The sequence below is a fragment of the Peromyscus californicus genome, unplaced genomic scaffold (assembly GCF_007827085.1).
Source record: "Peromyscus californicus insignis strain IS unplaced genomic scaffold, ASM782708v3 Scaffold_12__1_contigs__length_115047231, whole genome shotgun sequence".
NCBI lineage: Eukaryota > Metazoa > Chordata > Mammalia > Rodentia > Cricetidae > Peromyscus > Peromyscus californicus.
The window spans coordinates 57,402,212-57,419,290 of record NW_026294413.1 but is presented as its reverse complement, the minus strand read 5'-3'; the positions used below and the strand labels follow the sequence as shown (position 1 = coordinate 57,419,290).

The 17,079-nt window shown below is 47.3% G+C and overlaps 1 protein-coding gene across 1 annotated transcript in view; it reads right to left on the bottom strand.

Moving 5' to 3' along the window:
• Ptk2b (protein tyrosine kinase 2 beta) overlaps positions 1 to 17,079 on the bottom strand; it is a 129,506-nt gene that overhangs the window by 48,066 nt on the left and 64,361 nt on the right. The window contains 1 exon segment of the mRNA XM_052732893.1: positions 12,152 to 12,392. Within this exon segment, the coding sequence (XP_052588853.1) occupies positions 12,152 to 12,355 (204 nt within the window). The 5' untranslated portion in view covers positions 12,356 to 12,392.

Sequence of the window (17,079 nt, the reverse complement as noted above, 5' to 3'; positions counted from 1 at the left end):
CCCACCATCCTCCACCAAGATAGCCTAGTCCCTACCATCCTCCACCAAGATAGCCTGGTCCCCATCATCCTCCACCAAGATAGCCTAGTCCCAACTGCTCCTTTGGTTCAGTTCCATGTTCTTCCTCCCTGCCATGTTTTAGGAGTGTCCTTATCAAAGTCATTCCATGCAGACCTCTATCCTGCATGCTCCTAATTCTCCTGAACTGACAGAATTTTGGGTTCTTCCCCTGGATCTAGTCCTAGGCAGCATGTGAGGGCCTCTGGGAAGCCATTTCTTACTCCCCTGGATTAACAGCATTTTTGGTTCTATGGACTCCAATGAACTTCAAATGTTCATCCAGCAACATATTGTTATGAGTTGAATTTTGTTTTTCCAGAAAGACATACTGGAGACACAACCTCTGCTTCCTTTCCACTGCAACCTTGCTGGGAAATAGAGTCTTTGGAGACTAGTCAAATTAAAATGAGGTCACTAGGTAATCCCACTCCTGTCTGACTTATGTTCTTATAAAAGGGACATTAAGTCACTGAAAGAGACATGCACACAATAATGCAAAGGACAGGTGAAGAAGCAAGATTTGAGTAAAGGATCTGTAAGCCAAAGGACACCAAAGACAAAGGCAGATTACCAGACCTGGGGAAGAGGCAGGAAAGGATTCCTCCACAGACTTCAGAGAGGGCATGTCCCTACCAACACCTTGATGTTGGCTTTCTAGGCCTCAGAACTATGAGACAACACATTTCTGTACTCTTCAGCCATCCTATGTGTGGTATTTTGTTAGAAGACTCCTCAGCATCTAATAAAGACCTTGACAAATTAGGACTAAACCAACTGCCTGTCTGACCTTAGATCAGATGGACATGAACCATCTTTGAGTTCTAATTGATGATCGGTTGAGGATTCCAAGAAAAGTGTCCTGCATCAAAAAAACAGTCTTCCAGTGACAACCCTCTGAGAGACAAGAGTGCAGATTTAAATTTATTTCCAGTTCTCTTTAGATGACAGACTAATATGTTCTGACACGTGGCTAATATGTTATGACTGGCCTGCCTTCTGTCCATTCCAGATACATAAAGAGCTCAGACAATGCTTGGTATATATTAAGTAATCAATAAATAGTAGTTATCATGGTGGGCCAATAAGCAGTGACGAGATAGCTTGAGCAGATGTGGATGCTAGCACAGACAGAAGGAAGATGATAAATAATAAAATCATCCCAGGATGATCAGGCCACACCCAGAGTGGATCTGACCATACCTGCCCTCTGGAAGAAATAGTGAAGAGAAAAATGACTTCATTCTGCTTGGAGCAAAAGCCTGGAAGAGTTTTAGGGCCTGAGAATCAAGCTCAATATGGCAGTGTCTTCCTTTTCTCTTTTGTTCTACATGGAGATAAAAAGTAGAACTCAAAAAAAAAGAAAAAGAAAAGAAAAGAAAAAAGAGAGAGAGAATTAAAAGGCTGAGACAGTAGCAAGATCAATCTTTAATTGACGTAGAGCACAAGGGTTGTCTTTAAAAATAAAAATACTCCGTTAAATATAGACCTGTTCTATTCAAATTCTGATTTGTTAATATGCCACAAGGAAGAGCTCTTAATGCTAAGATGAGCTTCAGGAGGAAGAAAGAATAAGAAAAGGCAGACAGGAAAGTACCAGACAGGTTAATATATTTCTTTAAAAAAAAAAATGTTCCCCCTGCTAAGATACCTTTGAAAATAATGACTTTATAATTCATTGTGAAGTTGGCATGGGTGATGGGTCACGTTTAATTGCTTCAGAATGAAGGGGTGAAGAGTGTTATTGCTGTGGAGGATGGATCTAGAGAATTCACATTTGCTATACTGCTTAATAATCTGTATCAGTGAGTGTCAACAAGGTGCTGTTGACATTTGGTGCATATGCTGGCTAGTTTTATGTTAACTTGACACAAGCTAGAGTCATCAGAAAGGAAGGAGCTTAAATTCAGAGAATATCCTCCATAAGACTGGGCTGTAGGCAAGTCTGTAGGGCATGGTTAAATTAGTGATTGATGTGGGAGGGCCCAGTCCATTGTGGGTGGTGCCATTCCTGGGCTAGTGGTCCTGAGTTCTATCAGAAAGCAGGCCAAGCAAGCCATGATGAGCAAGCCAGTAGGCAGCACCCCTCCAAGGCCTCTGCATCAGCTCCTGCCTCCAGGTTTCCACCCTGTTTGAGTTCCTGCCCTGACTTCCTTTGGGGATGGACTGTGATGCGGAAGTGTTAGCCAAATAAACCCTTTCCTCCTCAACTTCCTTTTGCTCATGGTGTTTCTTCATAGCAATAGTAACCCTAACTAGAACAGGGCCAAAAGATTCTTTGTTGTGTGTGGCTGTTTAATACACATGGCCACAACCCCACTGGAATCCAAGTTTCATGTCCCAGTCGCGGTGACCACGACACAGTGGAACTCTAACTGGTTTCTAGAAGGAGGAATTCAAGAGATGATGATGAGCCTTGAGTCTTTGCCTAAGATCTGGACACCCTGTGGGGATAGAGAGCAGGCAGGTGAGCAGGAGAATGTTATGGAAAACTGTAAGCCACACTGAAAATCTGGGTACCACTGAAGTCAGCATCACAAGCTAGGGGATGGGATGAGGTGATCTAAGCAATGACAAAGTTACTCTGGAGGAGCGGCTCAGTGGTTAAGAGTGCTTCCCGCTCTCCCACAGGACCAGAGTTAGGTTCCTAGCACTCATATCAGGTGACTCACATTCACCTGTAACTCTGGCTCCAGGGGATCTAATGCTTTCTTCTGGCTTCTGCAGGTACCCACACGTACACCCAGCATTCATTCACACAGATGAAAATCCGTACGCATAAATAAAAATTTATCTTTTAAAAAGTGACAGGGTACCATGTATCCTAACAGCCTCACAGGAAACCTCATGCCAGGGCACACAGCCCACAGGCTCCCTGGCAACTGAGACCCGTGGCAGTGGGGGGAAATGGTAGACTTATATCATCTGGGCTCGGGTCCCTGACCCCAGCTGGGTGTCAAGGTGACATGTATATGAAACACTCTTGCATTCACCTCTGCACATCTGTGTGCTTTTGTGGCACATGCCTGAGTCCAAACAGATGGCTAATAGGGAATTGAATGTTCCAGGAAGACATGCCCATGTCCTCATCCTTAGATTACATTTGAAAAAGCGGGGGGACTATGTAGATAGAATTAAGTTAAACATCTCCGTTGACAGTCACTCTGGACCCTCTGTGTGGCTCTTAACCTAGGGTGCCTTTATAAAAGCTACGGAAAAGAAGGCGATATGAATAGAGAGGTGGCGTGGAGAGATGCTTCCAGTGCCCAGGAACACCAGGAGTCATCAGATACTGGAAGAGGCAGGGAAGCAAAGAGTATGTGAGGTTCCAACACCTGCACTTGGGACTTCTAGCCTTTAGAGCTATGAGAGTACCATGTCTGTTGTTTTAATCATTGGTTCCTAGTAATCTGTTAAGGCAGAGTTAGGAAACAGAGACAGTAGCTATATATAAGTTCCGAGTCTTTGGTTCGTATAACAGATAATTTTCAAATGGGGATTGCAGAGCAAAATACTAAAGTTTGCATAACTTATCACTCCAAAATCGTTCATTCCAAGGTGATAAAAGCTCTAAGGAGGACATTCAACCACGAACCCATCAGATCAAAAATAGAACAGCAGCACAGACACCTAACTCCTCATTTGCAGATGTCATGAGTCTATGCATAGATAGGCTCTAACTGAAGTCTCTACCCATTAGGCTTCACATCTTCTTTTTCCTCACTGCAGTAAGTGTCCGCATGTGTGAGGGGCTGGGAACACACACAGGAAATGAGAAAGGGTGCAGAAAAGAGGAAGTGTATATAAATGTGCCTCTTTTTATGTCACTGTGTGGTGCTGGTCTGTGGTTTCCTGACTGAACCCTTCCCTCCATGTTTCATGGGCTGCTCTCATGCCGGGGGCTAGCCTGGTGTGGGCCAAGCCTTCTCCTATGAATAGCTTCCCCTTTCTTCCTGTTGTACCTCCAAGCTTGAGGCATTGTCCTTACAGCCTCTGAAGGATGGAAGTGAGGAATGCAGAGGTGATGAAGAACCTCAGCCAAGATGGGGCCTATGCTCAGTCTTCACACAGTAGAGGGGGTGGGCAGGGGCATTCAACATCTTTTTTTTTAAAATGATGTTTAAAATTTTATTTTTAATTATGTTTATTGTGTGTGTGGGTAGGAGATGTATACCTGAGTATAGTGCCTATGGGGGCCAGAAGAGGTTGTCGGATACCCTGGTACTGGAGTTATAGGCAGTTGTGAGCCACCTAATGTGGGTGCTAGGAACCAAATTTCAATCTTCAGCAAGCTAAGTATGCAGTCTTAACTGCTGAACCAGCTCACTAGGTCCTCAACTTCTTCTTAAGCATCTCTAATGACATTCATGATTTAATCACATTCTCAAAGGTCTCACATTTCCATGTTGTCAGATTAAGTATTAGGTTCCAACACAAATATTTTGAGGGACACACCAACATTCAGTGCTAGCACTTCCTAATGATTCTTACTTCAATATCTATCATATTAGGGATTAGAGCTTCAACATATGAATCAAGGGATACAAAAACATTTACCCATAACACCCTGTATTTAGTTAGGCAACAGGTCTAAACTTGAAGCCCCTGGGGTAAGTGTCTTTGTAAGTATAGGGCAGGACTGTGTGTCACAATACCTGAATCGTCTCCTCCCGGGGATTCTGGGAGGCTTGTGGGGCTTCACAGGTGATGGTAGTGAGTGGAAGTGGGGGCAGAGTAGACTGCTTTTGGGCAAGCAGCACCCAAAGGACCCCTGCAATCTGGAGAGCCCACTTTGGGTAGAAAGGATGCACCTGGACAGGGTGGGGGAGCCTGGTTGGACAGTGTAGTTTCAAGACAAAACCAAGATGACTTTTTTCCTTCTCTCCTTTATTATTTATTTATTTATTTATTTATTTATTTATTTATTTATTTATGTATTTATGTATTTATGTATTTATTTATTTATTTATTTATTTATTTATTTATTTATTTATTTATTTATCTATTGGTTTTTTGAGACAGGGTTTCCCTGTGTAGCTTTGTGCCTTTCCTGGAACTCACTTTGGAGACCGGGCTGGCCTGGAACTCACAGAGATCTGCCTGCCTCTGCCTCCTGAGTGCTGGGATTAAAGGCGTGCACCACCAAGGCCCGGCATTTATTTTTTTTTAAAGATATATTTATTTTATGTGTCTGAGTATTTTGCTTGCATGTATGTATGTGCACCACATGAGTGGCTGGTGCCCACAGAGGCCAGAAGAGGGCATCAGATCCCTTATAAGTTGTATTGTAGACTTGTGAGCCGCCATGTAGGTTCTGAGAATCGAACCTGGGTCCTCTGCAAGATGAAGTGCTCTTAACTACTGAGCTATCTCTCCAACCCTGCCCCTTTTAAGACAGGGTTTAGTTATGTAATCCTAGCTAGCCCAGAACTTATGATGTGGCTCATGCTGGTCTCAAATTCACAGCAGTCCTCCTGCCTCAGCTTCCCAAATGCTGAGATTACAGATACCAGCTGCCAAACCTGGTAAGAATAAATCTTGACCACTCATATGTACATGGAAGGAGCTGAAAAATGGATCTAGGATGGAGGCCGTGCAGGGCTCAGGCAACTCCAGATACATTGTATCATCACATGGGCTCCGGCAACTCTTGAGATATATTGTATCACAGGCACAAGCCCATCCTTTGCTTAGGGCTTTCCCACGTGAGAAGTTCTAAGGATGGGCCGAGTTGGGCACAGAGTGGATCAGCAGGCATCAGCCAGAAGGAGAAGACAGGGCAAGCTAGCCCTTCAGTGTGCTGATCAGAGAGGAGTCTGACACTCAGGCCTGGGTGATCGTAGAATTCATCCTCCAGTTCATGGCTGGATTGACATTAGCAGGACACTGCTAGTCATCCCTGGACAGTGTGTGCAGACTGAGATGTAACCCAGGACCTATGGTCACCCTATCTGCAAATGAGCTGGGGATGGAGGAAGAGAAGAAAGAAACAAGAAGTACGAGCGGGCAAAGAGGAAAACAGGAAAGGAGGCTCCGGCCGCTGACATCCTTATTACCTGTTTGCAAGGTGTTGTCTTAATCCCTCTCTCAGACTAGCAAATGAGCACCTTAGAGGGAAACACAATGACGTAAAGCCTCCACCTGCCACAGAGTCGGCTCCTAGCAAACACAGTTTCCCATGACTATCAAAGCAAAGGGAAGTGGGCATTCAGGAAGGGCAGAACACTTTCCTCATCTGAGCACCAGTCTCTTCAGCAGCTGCCTGCTTTCTGTGAAGACTTAGGTGCTAAGCCCAGTGATGATGTTCAGACCTGTCCTGTTCTGGAGAGAGGGTCTCACTGTGTAGCCCAGACTGGCCTGGAACTCACCATCCTCCTGCTTCTCCATCTAGAGAGCTAGGATCATGGATAAGGGCAGCCGTGCCTGCTTTCTTTCAGCACAGAGAACACGTGATGGGGCATTTACGTTGACACAGAAGGCATTTGAGAATCTTGATTAAAAACTTGAAATCGGCAGTCTGCCTGGAGTAAGGATGCTGTGGATCCATGACACCAACGTGAGCTGTGTGGGGGCAAGTCCTGATGCTTCTGTTTCATCACACACGACCAAGAGAGAGGGTTGGAGTTGACGCAGTGTTCTTAGAGAGGGAAATGTGCTTGGCAAGTCTGAAAGGGCTGGCAGCATTTTGGGAACTGGGAGGATGATAAAGGGACATAGAGTGAAACAGAAAAGTTCACTGAAGTCAAGACCAAATGATGGGGGAGGAGAGTATAAGGTTAGGAAGCAGGGGAGGAAGAGGTCACTAACTTCAGGAGAATCTGAGGCAAGGATGCTGGGCCAGGGCCCCATCCCTACACACCCTGGGGACTATGTCCTCAAATAGGCAGTGAGCAAAGCTGTTCCTTGATACCTGGACCAACCCCTCCTCTGCATGGCACACTTGCCCAGGTTCTGTTTCTATCAGAGCACTTGCATTGTGTTTTAAAGATGCATTCATGGGTGTGAGTCAAAATCACAGCCTTCGTCAGGAGGCCCTAGAAGAACAGGGAATTTGCCCATGTTTGGAGAATGCCGGTGTCCCATGCATGTGTCAGGCATGGAGGAACACAACAATATTTGTGGGATGGAAGACAGAATATTCAGGATGCTTTTCTGTGTGGTCTCATCCACAGCCAGGGTTTCATTCAGCCACCGTCCACAGCCTGACCAGTCCAAATTCTTTATCAAGATGGAATCTTTCTCCAGAATCACCTAGGAATGGTGTTTTTAAGGTTGCCACTTGAAAATAGGACAGCATCTCCTATATTCAGAGAGACAAACAGAGTGGAGGATGCCCCACTCCCCAGCCAGGTTCCTCCAGAGTTCACCGTAGGGAATGCAGTCCTGTCTACCGGAGGCAGGCCGTAGTTCTTCACACTTCCTCCGTGTTCTTGTATCTCTGATACGTCATCAGAGCCCTTCACTTCCAACTCCTCTGTTCTCTGAGCTGCAGTTACTTCTTTCTGTAGACTGAACTGGTTAAGAGTGTACACTCTGGAGGTGGGTTGTCTGGGTTTGAAAACAAAACCCACCACTTAGCTAACAATTTGCTTAACTCCTCTGCACTGAGTTTCCTTAAATAGAAAGTGAAGATAATAACAGTATGTGTTTCAGAGGGGCCTTTTGAGAAGTCAGTGAAATAACATGTATGTGGGGTTTTTAAAAATGTTAGCTTCTACCATCACCAACATCACTGCTACCACTGTCACCACCGCCATCATCACCACCACCATCATCACCATCATCATCACCACCATCATCACCATCATCACCATCACCACCACCACCACCATCATCACCACCATCACCACCACCATCATCACCACCATCACCACCACCATCATCACCACTGCCATCATCACTACCATCATCACCACCATCATCACCATCATCATCACCACCATCATCACCATCATCATCACCACCACCATCATCATCACCACCATCATCACCACTGCTATCATCACCACCATCATCACCATCATCACCACCACCGCCATCATCATCACCATCATCATCATGACCACCACCATCATCACCACCACCGCCATCATCATCATGACCACCACCATTATCACCATCATCACCACCACCACTATCATCACCACCATCATCATCATCATCACCATCACCACCATCATCACCATCACCATCATAGTCCCTGCTATTATTACTATTATTACTGCTGCCACCATCACCACTGTCACCATCACCATCATCACTGCCAACATCATCACTACTATCACCACCAGCAGCAGCAGCATCACCACCACCATCACCAAAACCACCACCCCATCATCACCAATACCACTACTACCATCATCACTACTGCAACCATCATCAATACTAATACCACCATCATAATCACCATCACCACCATCATTGCCATCATTTCTGCCATTTTCAGTGCCATCATCAGTATTATCATACCCATGGCTAGACTAATCTACACTGTTACCGTCTCTCCACAGACCTCCACCTACAGCTATACTTAACTCCTTCCAGTCTCCACTCTGTAACCTACATCATCCTTTTAAAAAGTAGTTTCACATCATACATTATATCAGTTTTTCCCATGAGGTGAGATTAACGAAGTTATTAACATGACTTTGTCAGTTTTGGGGAACTCATGGCCTCAAATCCGCCACATGCATTCTCAATTTAGGACTGTGTGATGCCCCTTTGGTAGCAATGGTCTTACTCTCTTCCCTTTCTCCTTCCTTTCACAGCCAAAAGCACTCTGTTATATTGGTTAATTCTCTCTCTATGTGCCAACCCATACCAAAGGCCTCCTGTGCTGAAACTACCCAGAAAAATGTCATCGATGACATGGAGTCCTGAAGCCAATGAATCCGTTTCTGGCTTTATCGGAAGACTTTCTTTAGCATCATCCTGTACCGCTAACCACTCCTGCCTTAGGCTCCCCTGCCTCTGCTGATTTCTCTTTTCTTTTACTACCTTTTTCTCTCTCAGCTCTTTGAAATCTGGCCTCCCTGATCACCCTCACTGGAACCTTCTCTTACTCTACTCCTTCTTCAGAGATGACCTGGTTCTCTGGCATGGCATCCATTGCATGATGGTACCCAAATCCTCTTATCTGTGTCCTGCTTTTCTGAGCTGCAGGCCCACATTCCTCCAGAGGGGCATTTCAAAAATATTTCAAACACAACACAAGTGAAGCTGAAATTTTAGGGTGTGCTTCCTTTCTCGTCCCAGTGAATGATGCCAGCACCCATTCTGTTGCCCGAGCCAAAGTTTGAGTCATCTTTGTCTCCTTCCTTCAGTTCCCTCCCCACATTTAATTAATGATCTGTTTCTGTTGACTCCACATATCTATCGACTTATCTGTTCCCAAGAACATGCCGTCCATCCAAGTCTGTGTCTCCCTCTCGCTAGAGCTACCACCTTTCAGCTCATTTCCCACCACCCTTCCTCTCTCAGTCCCTTCTACTCTGCTACAGAGTTTAGGGGTGTGTGTGTGTGTGTGTGTGTGTGTGTGTGTGTGTGTGTGTGTGTGTGTGTGTGTGTGTCAGGGGGAAACATGCCTTAGGTTTGCCAGAGAATTAACAGGTCCCACATACAAAAGAAGGATTCCTTTAAGCAAATGAAAAGCACCACATTGTGGCCCCATTTTAGTAATTCATCAGGCAAAACAGCCCACTGAGGGTTCTGAGAAGTCTCGCTGCAAAAGAATGTATTCATGATTTTCAGGGTAGGGCTGGGGGGATGTGCTTTTAGGATGGAACCTAGAGTCTCCCCATTATAGGCAAGTACCCTACCACTGAGACAAAATCCAGTCCAAATCTCTTCTCCAAGTCCAAAGCCCTTCTTCTTTTTGCTTCCCTGTGGTTCTATCCCCTTTCCCTTTTCCTCTTCCTCCCTCCCTCCCTCCCTCCCTTCATTTTGTAGTACTAGACATAGAAACCAGGTAAGTAATTTCTTATGCCACACCCCAGCCCTGGAGCATACTCCTTGAACAACATTGATCTGTTTTAAAATCCAAATGTAGTCATTGTCTCAGTTTGAAAATAAGACAGTTGAGTAGATGGGGATAAAACATGGAAGGTTTTTTGTTTGTTTTTTGTTTGTTTGTTTTTTGTCTGGAAAATCAGCAGCTCTCAGCTGTTCAGGGCAATGACAGAACAGACAACCAACAGTTCTGATTCCAGGGACCCACTATGTGCTAGGTACTCCTCTCCTGTCATACAACCAACAGTTCCGGTTCCAGGGACCCACTATGTGCTAGGTACTCCTCACCTGTCATACAACCAACAGTTCCGGTTCCAGGGACCCACTATGTGCTAGGTACTCCTCACCTGTCATCTCTAGTCCCTAACACAAAGCAACAGCTGGGCAGGGTCCCCTTGGGAGAATCTGTACACACATTCATTAAGCACTCAGGTCCAAGCCCATACAAGCAACCCAGATGGAGTCTCACTTGACTGGAAGTCCAGGTAGCTTGAAAGTCACAGCTTGCAATGACAAGATGACATTGGAAGGTGATATTTTGTACGTAGGAAACATGAACAGAAAAATATCAAAATGGGTATAAGTTCCTAGAAGATAGTTACCTCACTCTATTATCCGCTCTGTCCCTGTGCCCCTCCCGAAAATTCCTCAGATACTCATAACCGTTGTTGAGCTTGGTCCATTGCCCTTTCCATAGGCCTGGTATACATTCTGCCCTTAAATACCCACAAAGCCATCACACAACCTCGGGAAGATCTCCCCTGCCTCAGAACTATGTGTGGCATCCTGTGCATGTGTAATGCTAGCACTTGGGAGGCCGACATACGGGGATCATGAGTTCAAGATTAGTCTGGGCTACAGAGTGAGCGTGAAGCCAGACTGGGCTATGCAGCGAGGCCCTGCCTCGAAACCAAACCAACAGCAACTCTATGCAATTCCCTAGCTCCTGCCTAACTCCAGAGTCTCCAGGTGAGTGTTCCTCACCTTCCATTACTGTGGCCACCTTTCCTTTGGATACTTATAAACATAGCCTGTGCTGCATTTGAAATCTGCTTATTCACTGAGACAGCCTTCTAGCCATTCTCCACCGTGTCCTCCTCATGGAAAGTGGCGTCACTACTTCAGTCCCATCTGCCCTCCAGTGCCCTCTCTCTGCTGTCTCCACAGAGTGCGTCCTAGTCAGAGTAACTGAAGACTCTTGCTCTGTCTTCAAGATTGGGCAGTATGGTACCCCTGCAGCTTGGAAACCATATTAACTTTGGGGAACAAATGAGTTGAGCTAGCAGTGGATGGCATCAGCTATGTACAGAAAGGGTACACCCAAGCAAGACTCAAGTGTCAACAGAGGAGGGAGAAAAGGTGCCTCCTGAGAGGTGGCTGAGGCTTTCTCTCTGCACACTCTCATACTTTCTCATCAGAAACCATGTGACGAGCGAGCGAGGCCCTAATCAGATCAGCTACAGGAAACAGGAGTCCACCAAACCATAGCAAGGATGTTAACTAGGAGAGATGGCACACTCATCAATGCATTCTGCTCTGGTGTGTGAAGTGTCTCGTGCTCTGTGGAAGAGAGCACAGTGACCTGGCAGCCAGGACCACCACAGTACCAATGAAAGGAGCCACGGGTCGATTCATGGACATTGGCTTTTGAGACTTTAGAAGAGCTGGTGACACTGAGCCAATTTAGCTCCCTTGGACCTGGGGAGATGTCCCCCAAGGTACCCAGACTCCTTTGTTCAAATTGTGAGCCCTCGGGGAATTGTCCAAGCACCAATTTCTCTTCCCCTCCCGTCATCACGAAGGCATGTTCTGGAAGAGAATGGGTATGTCCTCATCGTGTCCACTCATGGGAGACTTCAATATCATGCATGTTCAATAAGTGCAGGTTAAAATCAGCCAGCATATTGTAGTCCTGCCTAGAAAAATGGAGTGTGCACAGCTGGAGGAGGTTGCCCTGGCAAGCTGAAAACATCTCTCCTGATGCCAGCCTGTCCCCTACCTGGACAGTGCTACAAGAGGCTGCTGGGCTCAAGAAGGGCTGCTTCTCTGCCCAGGAAGTAGGAGTGTCAGAGTGCTGAACCCTTACCTGGATCTCCGTCTGCACTGTGCATTTGACCAGCTTGAAGTTCTTCCCTGGGTTGAAGCTGTTGCTGTAGAAGCAGACCTTGAGGATGCGCACGTCTTCCTTCTCCACATCTACGGGGACCACCACCATGGGCTCCGGGGGACCCTCGGGCCGGCGTAAAGTGCCCACTTTTACTCGGCTCAGGGGCTCAGACACCCCGGACATCCTCTCAGACAGCAGCTAGGACCGGCACATTGCAGTCCTGTGGAGACAACACAGACAGCCCCAGAGTGAGCTCCTAAAAGCCACACGCTTCATCCCCCAGACTGGCACACCCCCAAGCTCCATGACTGATGCAACAGCCTGTTCTCTTCATCCTAAAAATTCCTTGCAAGGGCCTCCAGCTGCCTCGGCCAGGGAGGCTGTGGCATGTAGGAGCCAGCCGCAAAGCATCCAGGTATAAAGTCCAGACTCGAGGCTCGCAAGCACGCAGGCTCCATCCTCTAGGGGACCTGTCTCCCTCCCTGTTCTCCTCTGACGCTGGCTCCCAGGCAAGAGGCCCACACTTAGCACATGCAGCAGCTGTGAGAGGAGGCGGTGGCATGACACAGCAGAGCAGGAAAGGCAGGGAGGGAGACGGTGACACACAGGAGGAGGGGGACACGAGCCGCCGCCGAGAGGAAAATCTGAGAAGAAACAGAACTTGGGACTCGGTGGCCCCAAGGGAATGAAGAACAAAGAAGACAACACAGTGCCCAGATCAGGACCAGGCCATTAGCCTGGCTGGTCGGCCCACAACCTCAATGCAAGCCAGAGTTTTCATCGTAGGAGGCCTGGATCTCATAGGAACTCATCATGTAGAGGGTCCGGTATCACAGAAAGGTCCACCAGGGGAAGAGAAGCCCCCATTCCACACTCTTTAGTGTGGAAAGTTGTTCTGCATGATAGATGGAGCTAGCCTGGGCTTCTCCATGATGCAGCCAGTACTGATGATAGCCTGGCTTGACACAGAGGTGAACTGGAAGAATCCTTGCAAGCTGTAAGAATCCTTGCAAACTGTTATTCACCCCAAATCTCAGCTGTGCTTAGCCTCACCTCTGCATCCAACAGAGCTATCAAGGACTTACTACTCTCTGCTGCTCTAAAGCAGGGAATGGGGCCGGTGAGATGGCTCAGCGGAAGAGGCCTGACCACCCCACGTGCTCCATCCTCAGTCCCGCAAGGCAGCAGGAGAGAACTTACTCCAGGAAGTGGTCTGCGCTCCGACATGTGTGCCTGCATACGCACATGTACATGGCTACACTTACACACACACACACACACACACACACACACACACTATAAAAAATCCATAAAATCATAAAGCAGGAAATGTCCAAAAGAGGGGAGGAAAGGTGTGACTATGCATTGATGACGTCAGCCGAGGCTCACACTGGGATCACCAATGTATTTCCAAGCTCTGTCCTCAGTGCTGACATTGAGTGTGTCTGTGGTGAGGGCTGGGTGTTCTCAATTTCCAAGAATCTTTCTAAAACAATCACACTAAAGTTGGGCATAACGGCTCACACCTTGTCATTTTCGCACTTGGGAAGCCAATGGAGAAAGATTACCATAAAGGTGAGGCCGGCGTGGGCTACAGAGCCTTGCCTCAAAACCAAAACCACCCAGCTTGTTCTAGAATGAGCTAGGCCCTAGTACTGAGGCTTATTCTTAGCTATAAAAGGTGTCCCTTCTCACGTGAGTGTGATTTTAGGGGGAATTGCCTAGACTGGGAATCAGGGGGGAAATGATGGAGCTGGCAGTGTTCCAGATGTGGAGTCAAGTATTTTAGAAGCAGAACGCAGCCTATGATTATTTATTTAGACCGAGCCAGGTATCAGGAAAAGATGCGAACAGTCGTTAACTCTAAGGAACTACTCCTTTCAAACAAAACAAGAGAGGCTGGGAAGAGGGCTCAGTTAATAACGTGGCTGCTGTGCAAATGTGAGCACCTGCGTCCAGATCCCCAGCACCCTTATAAAAGCCAGGTGTGCTGGTGTGCTCCCACAACCCTGGCCCTGGGGGCAGTAAGAGAGAAACAGGTGGGGCCCTGGAGCTTGCTGGCCAGGCTAGTTGAATTCATGAGCTCTCCATTCAGCAAGAGATCTTGTCTCTGGTGGGGAGCAAATGAAAAAGACCTCTACTTCCATGTGCACACATGTACATGTGTTCAGACCCACACAAATGCATACATATAACATTCACACACAAACAACAACAGAAACGGAGATTTGTTTTAGGAAGGGACAAAGGAGGTGTCATAGGGATTTGGGGAGAAACATGACATGCCTCTTAGGTCAGGGCAGGCAGAAAGGGGGAGCAGAAGGCTCAGAGCTCACAAGGGCAGCTACAGCTTGGGACAAGACTGACAGCGAGGAGAACATGTGTATATGTTCTAGAAGTCTATCTGTATTTGTATGCCTCTCTCTATCTATACATTTCGGACCTTAGTGTTCTATTCTGCAGTAACAATCTATCTGAATTCTCCTTGATCTAACAGGAATCCAGATGTTACTTGAGGGGTATCTGCAGGAAGCACCCCTAGGAGTGTGAGAACAATGTGACATGGAAGGAAAGACAGACAGAGAGAGGGCTGGGCACTGAGGGTGCTCTTGAGCAAGCCCAATTTCCACCTGCTTGGAACTACAGGGACCTGGATGGAGCCTATCTCACTCAGAAAGAGAGGGATCTGGGAGCATTTATTCCCACTTCTTACGCTCAGTGTCCCTGGCATTTCCAATCAGTTCTGCACAAGGGAGATGTCAGAAAGCCTTTAGGCAAAGATGCAGAGCTGGCAGCTGGGAGATGGGGGAGAAGACTGAAGTGGCAAGGCCTGGGGGGATCCAGAAGGGATGCTGGCGATGCTACTTTAGGATGGAGAAGAGGAGGAACGTGCTTTGTCCCCAAACAGCATGTCCTAGTCAGGAGCACAAAGAAGTAACTGCAGCTAGTCCAGTAAGTGTGCGGGCCTGCCGGCTTCAGCATCTACTGGGTCTGGCAGACATCTATCTGTACGCGGTAATTTGCACAAGGCTTTCGCAAGGAAGATTCTGAGACAGACATCTGAGCGGGGAAGTTGAGTGATGTATGACACTTGACCCCAGGGACTTGACCTTACCTGCAATGGACTGAATGCTAATGTCCTTTAATGTCCAGATGCTCAGATTCTAACCCCCAAGATGCCGGTGTGGGAAGGTACGAATGTTGAGACGCAGAGCCCCAATGGGTGGGATTAGGGTTCTTTTAAAAGGAACCCAAGAGAGCTCTGGCACCCCTTTTATGCCACAGCACGAGGTAAACAGCGTGTCCCCGGGAAGAGGGCCTCATCCAAACCTGACCATGCTGGCACCTCGATCTTGCCTTTTAGCCTCCAAATGCTTTCTGTTCGGAAGCCAGCCTGTCTCCTTAGGACATCAGCATGAGCCAATCCAAACAGAAACCCTGCTGCTAACAGTGAATGCCAGAGGCTGGACCCTCGAGAGCCCGTCGGGAAGCCAGGCACAGTAATGACGCTGTGTTGTGCTGATGGGAACAAGGACTCAGAGCTGGAAAGAAAGACATCCTACCCACGTCCAGTTTACAACAGACAACCCCCTGCACCCATAATGAAGAGGGCAGGGGGTAGGTATCTGAGTCTTTGGTCATCTCATGGGGATTACCGTCCTATCAATCTAGGTAGCAACCTCATCCCAAGGGCCACAACTTCAGTAGGAGAGTCCTAGACACCCCAGCTGCCCCCGAAATGCTGGGGAACAGTAAGAGAGGATACTTAAATGGGTCAGTAAAATTCAAGAGCCGATGGTGAAAACTGGGGAGCTCTCCACATCCGTATGTTGTGTGCGTCACTGACTGATGAGAGGGATGGAGGAAGAAATCCCCGCTTGAAGAGTAAGCAGGGAAGGTCTAGCCTGTGCCTAGACAGGACCAAGGCAAAGTGGCAGGAACTCAGGAACGAGACCTTCAGATGCTTCTGAGCCCGAACTGCTGCACCCACTCTTGCAAGAACTGTCCAAGAGGGCGAGAAAGCTGCTGTGAGAATGTGGGGGCCATGAACACAGCAGCCTGTGGGGATATGGTGTGTACCCTAATAAAATTTACCCGAAAATCAGAGGACAGAACAAGCCACTAGATTAAACTGAGAGGCCAAGCAGTGGCGGCACACACCTTTAATCCGAGCACTTGGGGGGTGGGGGGCAGAGATCCATCTGGATCTCTGTGAGTTCAAAGCCACTCTGGACTACATGAGTTTGACTCAGTCTAGGAGAGAAAACAGAGCCAGGCAGTGGTGGCACACACCTTTAATCCCAGTACTGGGAAGCACACACACCTTTAATCCCAGGAAGTGATGGCTGGGTGGAGAAAGGTGTATAAAGGCATGAGGAGACAGGAACTAAAGGGTTGGGGTTTTTTTGTTTGTTTGTTTGTTTGTTTGTTTTGGCAGAAGTGTCCATTTCAGGTATAGAGGCTTTTTTCGGCTGAAGCCTTTTCGGCTGAGGAAGCTCATTTGGCTAGAGGCCTATTGGCTGAGGCTCTTTCAGGCTGAGGAGTTGGAGAGGTGAGATGTGGCAGTGGCTTGTTCCTTTGTCTCTCTGACCTTTCCATATTTACCCCAATAGCTGGCTCTGGGTTTTTTTTATTAAAAGACCTTTTAGAACTCGAGCAACATCTGGTGCACCAGTTTTAGGAGGCAGTCTTGCAATCTCTTCTAAAACCAAACATGTCCTTACAACAGCATCAAGGGACTGTGCCCCTCGGTATTTACTCAAAGAAGCTGAAAACTTAACAACTACACATAACGCCTGCTCGTGGAGGTTGATGGCAGCCTCGTCTGTAATTGCCAAAATGTGCAACTAGCCAAGATGAATGGATGTGTAGAAGATCCTGGGGCTTACTGCACAGCCAGACTAGCC